This window comes from Montipora capricornis, chromosome 9, assembly GCF_036669925.1.
Source record: "Montipora capricornis isolate CH-2021 chromosome 9, ASM3666992v2, whole genome shotgun sequence".
NCBI classification, from domain to species: Eukaryota; Metazoa; Cnidaria; class Anthozoa; order Scleractinia; family Acroporidae; genus Montipora; species Montipora capricornis.
Window position 1 is genome coordinate 31143271 of NC_090891.1, and position 10282 is coordinate 31153552.

General features: G+C 39.8%; 1 protein-coding gene across 1 annotated transcript; it reads left to right on the forward strand.

The window, feature by feature from the left end:
- Positions 1-5026: 5026 nt before the first annotated feature.
- On the forward strand, positions 5027-8937 carry LOC138017523 (carbohydrate sulfotransferase 14-like). The gene is given in 4 exon segments (XM_068864587.1): positions 5027-5084; positions 7827-7855; positions 8115-8679; positions 8682-8937. Coding segments are annotated over 4 exon segments (885 nt in total). The 3' UTR covers positions 8915-8937.
- Positions 8938-10282: the final 1345 nt, after the last annotated feature.

The window sequence follows — 10282 nt, forward strand, 5'->3', positions numbered from 1 at the left end:
CCTATGACGTCAGCTTAATTTCTTGTAATTGGTCATCGGGCTCCTGTGGGAGTCTCATTAGCGGGAAAATTCAATCTAAAAATAACCTTACTTGTGAAAACGCCGTTGCACAAGTATAGAAGATCCGGGTGATGGGCTCCTGTCAAACTGCGAAGATCATAGCTTCACTTGATTAGTATGTATCTGTATATGCTATGTATTTTAGCTGTAAATGTTGTGTCTCGAAGATATTAGCTCTTGTAGTTATTCTGAAATTGAGATGAAATAAAGTTTATGCATGCCTGTATGTATGTTACCTTTAGCAGGGCGCGTGCGCACACTTTGTAATCTGCGACTCCAGTGCTTACCACATGAAAGATAAAATGAGTTTTGCCTCAAATATATAAGCCAACTAATTCTTACTCTAAATTGACAAGGGTGGTTTGGAGCTGTGAGTAGGCGTGGGATTTGTCTCATATGTTTTAGGGGCCGACATATCTCTCCCTCAATGCTGTACCGGGAGGCAAGGTCGGTAGCAGAAAGCAGCGAAGGGCCAACGGCGTCCAAAAGCGATCGCACGGGCCGAAATCCGGGATGACTCGTTTGGTACGACGCTCCAGCGCCATGTCTGGAGGTACTGCGTTTTTCTCTCTTGTTCACACATTCCGTCAGCGCATGCGTAAATGTTTTGTCTCTCTGTTACATAGCCTAACAAAAAAATTAACATGATGGTTTTTACCAGGAATTCACATTTCAATTGATTATACAGGCATAAACGTAACGTTAGAACCGTACGTGTCTGGTCTCCTCGAGACAAAGGTGAGAGATGGTTTCGTGCAGACTAGGACGCCTGAAATGCTCTGTTGTAAACATGGCGGTTCACGAGTGAGGTTCCTAATTAGCTTACTTGGTAAAATAACGGGTTCGTTATTGACTTTCCTAGGCCCCAAAGTGGTTATTTTTGGAACATTGTTGTCGCGCTCCTCGTTTGTCAGTCAGCTTATCAACGTCATGGGCTCCTCCTGTCAACCTGCAATAATCTGTGATTGGTTAATAATTATACATCTAGAATTAGTTGTCTCGTCGAAATACACAAGCCCTATTGCGTAAATTACTGTACAACATCATTTGTACAATTTATTTATGGACAGAAGAACACTATATTTTTACGAGTAATTCTACGTAGATAATGTTGCGTAAGATGTACTGTATAAGTGAGAGAATTGTTGCAATAAATCTTTCTTTAAACTGGAAGTTACACTATTCAGGTGTACTGACCCGGGGTGGATACTTCGTCCAAACTTTGGTGGGGTGGTTCTCCTGGGTTTCTACATTGCTTATCCTGATTATGACAGAAAAACCTTAATTTTCCTACCCTGTTTATGACAATGTATGAAATTGCTTGGTCTTGTGCCAAGCGCCATCGTAGCGGCACAAATGTAGACATAGCTGAAGTCTCCGGGATGTATCTGTCACATCTCCCAAGCCGACAGACTCTCGACATTGAATATGATCGTTGAATGAGAAAGTGGCAATCTAAGACGGACAAACCAGACGCTCTTCAACCTGCCTAACAGGTTCGAAGTAACTCAATTTTTTTTGTTCAAATTTCCCTTAGGTTAACAAATGACCGCTTTATTGATCACACTTTTCCTTCTAACTACAGGGTTGTGATCCTGAAATCTTTCCGAACAATTCCAGTAACATCAGCTGATGACGAGCGCTCAAACAGCACTTTAAAACTAGTCAAGGGCTACCTACGACCACGTGACAACCGAGAGACTCTCTGGTCTTGCTTTAATGAGTTGTGGTTCCCAGCAGAGGCCGCGTTCATCCACCATCGTCCCTCGAAACGTTCGAAATCGCATTTCCGAGGACTTATATTTCAGAATTTCCGGGGGAGCATGCACCAGGACCCCCCAGGTGAGTCCGCCTTCGGCGGCCCATTTGTTGGAACCCCCCTTTTTTTAGCTTTTCGCGGATGATCCTGGATCCGCCCCAGAATTTATCTATTTTTTTCTCCTTGCAAAGTTTTCGCATGCAACGCCATTTATGTGGTCTCTTTGTCGAGAGAGTGCAACTATCGTTTTGGGAAAAAAAAACATACATATGCCGTTTTTTCTTTTACAAGAACATTGAGTGTCAAATTAAGCAAACTTTTTAAGAACATACTAAAACATTCCTCAGGCTAAAAGTCTTATTTTGGACGTTAGCTTTTTAATATGTATAAGTTGTGGTAAATGATTGCGGCGTGTGTCCGAAATGGGAATATTTGAAGTTCGCGTTTTAAGGTAACGTATATATTGTTCAAAATGTGTTTCGTCTTTCTTGTAGCTGCGAATGACGAATATTGGCGTGTAAGGTTTTGAGTTCGGCGTTACTTGAGAATATATCACCAGCAATCACCCGCTATTTTCTGCCACAGAAACGACGGGTTACGCACTAGTCAATTGAAATCTCCCCACCCCGGGACTTAGCGGGGGCTGTAGCATTTAATTCGTACAGTGTTACATTTGAAACTTTCTTCCGTCCCTGTGGCGCAAATTGTGTGTTACAATCTCCGCTGCCGTGTCCCCAGTGGGTAACTGAAAGGTTTTGCTAAGTTCATTAATTAAAAATGATTGTTTTGCATCGCTGACCAAACGCGATAGATGCCAAGGTTTTCATCCACATTTTTTCAATTGCTAGTAGAATTGTAGTGTTGCGTGTATACCTTTGCAGTGAGCGGAATATGGAAAAGCATGACAGGACTGGGGAACAGAAAGAACATGTTCCCCAAACAGGGTAAATATCAAACCCTTTAATTTGTCGGTTATAGCTAACCTTCATCTGTTGTCTAGTCATGTTGACGCTGGAACGTTTTTCGATGCTTGGACGTTGTCAAGGCTAGCGTTACAAGCCCCGCGAAAAATCCCCGCTAATTTTTAACAAAAACTGTTACACTTCCATCCCCCGGGAGAAATGCGCGGGTGGTAAAAGCGTATTCGGGAGTTTAAGCAAAGACGACGGCTACGGCAAACGAAAACGTCCTGTACAAAATATAACTTAGCGCTATCGCAAGTATTTCGCGATTAATCCGTCTTGTTCCACATTGTTACAATACAGACGAACTTACCCTGTAACTGAATGGGTTCGAACCGGTTTAAAAGTCAAAACATGAAAATCACTGTTTCAGGTTATATGCGCACGTTGTCATAAAAAACCTAAATTTGGGAGATTTCACGTTGTTGTTTTGTGGATTACGGAAGAGAAATGCACGGGAATTCGTGTTTGCACATGTAGCACGAGTATTTTTCCTTTTTTAAACCAATCATAGTTATTGCTTCGTGGCGTTAGGCCGTAGCCGTAGCCGTCGTCTTTGCTTAAACTCACCAATACTCCGGCAATGGTCCCGATACTTTCCACGCTATGTCTCGGGGGTGGGGGTTGGGGCTGGGTGGGGGGCCGTGGTTAAATTGACTAGTGCAGTACAGGTCACTCAAGTAGTTAGTGACCTTAAGCAAGGGCGACGACGTCGGCTACGACAAAATGGTCTAAAAATATTATTTCCCGTCACTGGTAATAATTTTGCGGCTTACTTCAAGTCACTCGGCATGAAAAATGTGAGTCCACCTTCCAAGAATGAAATTGGTTGAGAAACGGTGACGTGACTATATTGAGAGAGAAATTTGAAAATGTCATCGTCAGATGCTCGCGTCCTCAACACAACCTGAAATTTGTATCATTTCACGTCGTTGTCAAGCCGAGAAACCGCACAAAGAAATGGATCATAATGTAAAACGCACGTGCGAATGCGTGCAAAGCTATTGTTTTGACTAAATAAACTTGTTATGTGGCTTTCTCGTAGCCGTGCGTTTCCTACTCAAAGGTATTTTTGGCTGGTTTACTGAATATGCGGGAAAAGCAGATCTCAAACAAGTGTTATTGAAATCCAAAAAGAAAATTGGGGGTAAACCAGCCATTTTGGAAGATAATTAATCAATAATATTTGTGAAAAAGCTTTAAAATACAAAGCAATGTATGGCGTTCTTTTCCAAATTGAAGCTTAATTATCTCTGAAAAATGCGTGGGTTACCCCCAATTGTCTTTTTGGATACCGAGAATCACTTGCAATAAATTCTGCTGGTCTTCGCATAGTTTTGAAAAGCTCAAAAATATCAGGTATTACTAAGCACCACCCATAGGAAATCCTAGTACTGATATTGAGATGCGCAGAATGTATATACATTAACAACAGTAGGCACGGTCCTTAAGAGCCTTGTTCTCGTGCGAGCCTTTCTCCAGAACATAGAGTTTCTTTGTCTTTTCTCTCTGATAGAAGTGTTTTGCAGTTGGCCATGCAATTTTCCCTGCGACAGACAAGAACAAAACTTTTTAATCCCGAGTCCCACGTTGTTTAAAGCTTTGTTCCTCAAAGAAGTGTGTTTAGACATCTGTGTACAGGTTATACCACGGGTTTCCGTAATGTGCTTTTGCCTTTTAAATGTGTTTTTTTGTTTTTTTCACCTCTAGATGAATGTCATATGTTTAATATAGAAACACCTGGCACTAAAGCTAGCAAGGAAGAAGGAACAGTTAGGTATTTAATAGAAGAAATTAATAGAACGATGCAACTGAAGGTGAAGGCTGCATAAGTTTTATATCTTTTTTAATTTTAGGCGCGAGGAGGAAAGTGTTTTGAAATCTGCATTTCTTAAATTATATATCTACATTTTTATGTGGCCTCACCATCATTTCAATCAGTTTTCTTGTTTTTTTTGTACTATTAGATTTTTGGCCTGTCTATATTAAACAAGGAGGATTCGTGAGAAACTTTGGAGGACATATTAAAGTCTTAAAGTATCTCATTTCCCCGAGGAGTGTTTTACACGCTCATATGAGAAACTTCACTTAAAGTAGCATTTGTGACAGAAACGGAGAAGAGAGGAGGATCCGGATTTGATTACTGCAAGACATTGTTTTAATCTTTCATCAATTTGACCATGTCCACTTTGATTGACAGTCGTTCAAATGGAAACAGATCGTTTGTGCAAATGCGTTAGCGTAGATGTCGACTCGATTCGCAAAGATGCAGTTGTTCCAAAGTCAGAGCTTGGGTAGCTCTGGTGAGATTTAGTGCTTTTGTTGTAGCGCAGTTCTTTCTTTTGCGTTTAAGAAAAACCGAGCATCTACTGGATGGTCGCTGATGGCCTGAAGAAATACCAACGGAATCATGGATTTCTGGTAAAAGAAATGAAACCTAATAAGCTTCATACTAGCTAGCCCACACGTGAAATCTCGAAAACCGTCATCGCGTTTTATAATTAGTTTGCGGTTTTCGCGTGTCTTTTGCGGTCCTCGTATTATATGCCTCCACTTTTATTCGTCGAAACTAAGTTGAAAGGACTTTCCTCCATTCTATACAATTTCGGTTTACTAACTGCTTTAATGTTATTGTTCGACGAGGTTATAGTGGTATGTGTTTTGAAACGCTTAATCTGTCGAGAACGAATGCAATCTTAAAGGGATTCCTCAAAAACTTTCTCCTCTATATGCATCTAGCGCCTTGGGTACAATAACAGCTCAGTTATTCGTTAAATATTCTGTGAAATATTCGTTAAGTCGTCGTAATTAATTGCAACTATATCTTACCTTCTCAAGCAAATGAACAATGGTCTTCGGACAGGAGAGCTCTCGCGCGACGTGTGTTCTCTCGCACCTTACATCAATTTTGTGTGTGCAAAATTTGTTTTATCAACGGAGTTGATAAGTAAAGTGGCCACCGCTGCAGAGATCTAAGCTGGACGTTTCGAGCGTTAGCCTGCGTCCGAGCGAATCCAAGGCTAACGCGCGAAACGTCACTTTTAGAATCTCTGCACGTGGGACAATTACATTCTCAACTCCGTGATAAAACCAAATTTTTGTATATACTCCCACTCGACGCCGCACACAGTTTTTTTAGAACCTACCCCTCATCAATTTTTGTGTGTCCTGATGTAATTCAGTTGTCCCAGTACATAAGCTAAGTCAAAACACTACAGAAAAAATTTTTGAGTTCATTTAGTTCTTCTTCCCTTTCTACATTCCACCGTTGGGGCAGTATAAGAAAACCGCTACTTGCTGACTGGCAACGACAACGCCAAAAATCAGTAATAATTATTGGTTGAAAACAAACCAAAATGATCGGTGCTTTCACGTGCGGCGCGCAATTTTTGAACAATTCTCTCTTCGTACTCCCTCAAAAACTACTGCGTGAAATGACCAAAATGTAAGGTTTGAACGACAACTAGGGACAAACTACAGTGACATCTGTTCAATCTTATTCTTTACTTCCAAATCCGTCCGTACCAATCCAGTTACAGGGACACTTCCCCCATAATTTAAATAATATCACGGATGGAATAATCATGGAATATCCTTGGAAACAAGCCCCACCTTATATTTTGAAGGTGAACGGGTCCATTTTTAAATTTATTCATTTGTGCATTCCATTCATTCATTCATAACTCGATCCATGCATACAAACCCGTTAGCCCGCTGTTGTTTCATCAAATGAGCACATTTGACTAAGATTTTCAGGGAAAAAAGTAGAAGATCCAGGCACACTTCTGGCATAATAGCATTGTGTGTTTTTAAGTGCATGTAAAAACTGGGTTTGAGAATCAACTACGAATGCAGGGACTGCACACAAAGGCCACCACATGGGAAATTAGTTTGAAAGCTGTTTGAAGAGCAAAGAAAATTGCACTTTTGTCCTTCAGTGATATGTACAATAAGGAGCCCTGTATTTCTGTAGCTCTGGAATACATGGATGCCATCAAGCCGAAATTTTTAAAAGGAACTTGGAGAGTGTAGGAAAAGCCAAAAAATGGGTAAAGTGTTAAGTTACAGCAAAAAAAAAAAACAAGAACAATCCAATGGGAGGAACTGACAAATGAAATGGTACATTTCATTCGAAATGAACGAGACCCTGGCAATGGTATTGACCCCTGTTTAACTCCTTTGAATCCCTTTGGACATACTGCCTTAAATGTACCTGAAACAGCAGACTTCTAGACTATGACTTTATAATTACTGACCACTAAGAGGAAAAATTAATGGCATTCCAATATGACATTTTAATAATTATGTTGTATGGGAATTTAGTTAATGTATTGTCTCCACCAGCCCTTATTAGGTTGTTCCAGGCAGCTAAGCGCTTCATTATTTTAGAATTAAAAATGCTATTGTACTTAATTGACCGCTCCCTAATGGGGCTTTTCAGGGCCAGTGAAACACAACGAAACAACAACAGAACAATAAACAACTGTTAAGAATCCCAACTGGCCGGAGGCAAACCAGTTGGGTATTTACACGTGCAGCTGGGAAGTTAAACCAGGGACTACCAGGAAACAAATTCAACGAGTGGTCAGAGCGTGTCTTGAACCTGGGATCTCCCGATCTCAAGGCAAGCGCCCTAACCACTGGGCCACACTGCCTCCTTCAAGAAAGTATACAAAGTTGTTGTTTCTCATCTTGGACAAAAATTGCTGATGGGTTTGTTATTATGTGTACTATTGAAACCCAAAGTGAATTTTTATTTACCATTGAAAGCATTTTTTGTGGGCACTTTTCAAAAATGGCTCCATACTGTCAATTACGTTATCAAATTGTGTGGAGGTGGGTGACTGGTCACTGGTTAAGGTGCCAGACTTGTTTTTCAGAGTTATTTTGGGTAATCCCAGTTTATATGTAACTGGTGTGCCTTCCACTAGTTGAGATGCTTAAACTTTATATTCTTTTCTATCCATTGTTCAGTAGCCTTGAAAGGGCCCTAAGATAGTGGTTAATTATATTATACAAACAAACTCACTTTGGTGTTTTCACAGGCATCAAAGGAAAAGATGAAAAGATTGTGGTAAGGGTATCACTCCTCTTGAGACAGAGTGTTGATTATTTTGATGTTGCTGTTTTCCTGCTCTGTAGTAGTCTGTAGTTGCTGCTTTGTTGTTTTTTTGTCCTTAATTGTTTCCTTCCTTTTTTGAGCAAGAAAATCCTAATTTTCTCACAGTAAAACATTGACAATAGAAACCTTTTATTGCAGAATAAGATGTTAAGGAGTGAACCAATTTGGTTTCAACTTAAAAATCCTCTTTTTTACATCATTTTTGTCCCAGTTTTCAAGGCCATACAGGATTCAGTCATTGAAACAAGGTTGTGGACGCTCAGAGAAATCTTGGGATTCTCTTTCTGTTGCAGAGCAACGAATTCTGGCCAAACATGTTATAGTTAATGATGAACACAGATTCCTTTTTTGCTCTGTGCCTAAAGTTGCATGTTCTAATTGGAAGAGAGTCTTTATGGTCCTTGAAGGTGCAGCAACTGACAGCAATACTATAAGAAAAGTAAACCACTTGGCTTTTACATATCTGGCAGACTTGCCTCCTCTGGCTATCAAGCAACGACTCAAGGAATACTATAAATTCATGTTTGTGCGGGAACCTCTGGAAAGGCTTGCATCAGCTTATAAGGACAAGTTTGTGCTTAACAACACTTCTTTCCATAAAAGCTATGGAAGAAAGATAATCAAGAAAATACGAAAAAATGCTGGGATCAATCCTAAAGGAAATGATGTGACTCTGACAGAGTTTCTTCAGTACATTACAGAAAGTCGCTTTGAAGACATGAACGAACATTGGATGCCATATCATGTATTATGCCAACCTTGTGCTGTTTCGTATGACTTGTTGGGTCTTTCGAAAATCTGGAAGCTGATGCTACTCACGTACTTAAAGACCTTAAAATGAATGAACAAGTTTCTTTTCCCAAACAACAGAAGTATTATAAAGCCGGAGGAAGTGGATTTGTAGATGACAAACCAAAGTATACAGATGTTCCTGCAAAAGTGTTGGAAAACGTATTACATAAATATGCTACTGATTACAAAATGTTCTCATATCCTAAACCTAGTGTTTGAATATGAAAAAGTATGTTTAACAATGCTGTTGTGAAGAGTCCTTCTTTGCACAAATCAAACCTTCAAAATCCTTCTTTGAATGCTATACCACTGTCAGAGCTGTGAGAGACTTGCGTGACAGCAAGGCCATGCAAGGCCTTTGACTCCCAACCCGGCCTGAACCGGCTGTCGAATGCCAGACGATTTTACTCATCAATGGGGAACCCCTGGGAGTCAATGTTAAACTAGGTTCTAATGTTGCAAGTTCATATTGATCAACATTTTACAAAAGGAAAAAAATTGAAATTTGCAGTTTTGTAACTTGCGAGCAGCTCATCAAATTTGCAAAACACTACCTACAGTCTGCGTTATTAACCAGCCATGTACTATTCAAGATTACACCAAGGATCCTCTATGAAATTTGCATTCTTTCACAAGATACAACTGAAACATGCCCCTAAGAAAAATAAACTTTTACCCCTGATCATTAGCATCTACTCAAATGAAAGAATGTGGAGTAAAATTTGCATCACATTTGGGCACTTACAGTATCTCCAAAAAATGCAGCAACCTAATTACATGCACACCCAATACGAAGTGTCCCTTTTAGTCTAAGCCTTTGCTTGCACCTGATTCCAACAATAACATATGGGTTAAGGTTAGCTTTATTTTTAGCTTAGGGTAAATGCAGCGGTTTATCTTTACTTGAAATTAAGCAGCATTTGGATGACACTTTGTGATATTGTCTGTATCCTATCGAAGACATGAGTGATGTTAAAGTTGGGGAGAAGAGGAAGGGGACACTGTGGCACTTGTCGAAATCCTTGTGCAGCTACATGTAATTTCTGGACATATCTTCTTTTGGGACCCTGGTGTAACCATCTTTTGACTCACATTTCTCAGGTTTTTGAATTCAGTCATGGTGGATTACTGAATTGGAAAATTCCAATGAAAAATATACCTTACTGTCCTTTTAACTATGCCTTTATCACTTTTTAAGGTGGCAGCATTTATTACTCCTGGTTATCACGTGACATCATCAAAATTGAAAAATAGGCATGCATTGCGTACATGTGATGATGCAATAACACAGTGCTTTATTCCATATTTTCAATTGAGCTGAGTTTTGTCTTCCAGGACATTCAAGTTGTCTTTGCATAATATATAGCTCTAATAGCTCACGCTATTGATATGTTGATCATTTTCAAGTTCCCTTTACAACTTCTTTTTCACCACAAGTTTAAGCGTGCACTTTGAGCATCTGATAGCTTTCTAATACAAACCTTCAATGAAGTTTTCCCCCATCTTGAAGGGTTAGTATCTGGATGGGAAACATGAAAAATATACCACCTTGGGGAAAAATATAGCACCAAAAATTATATTTTAATG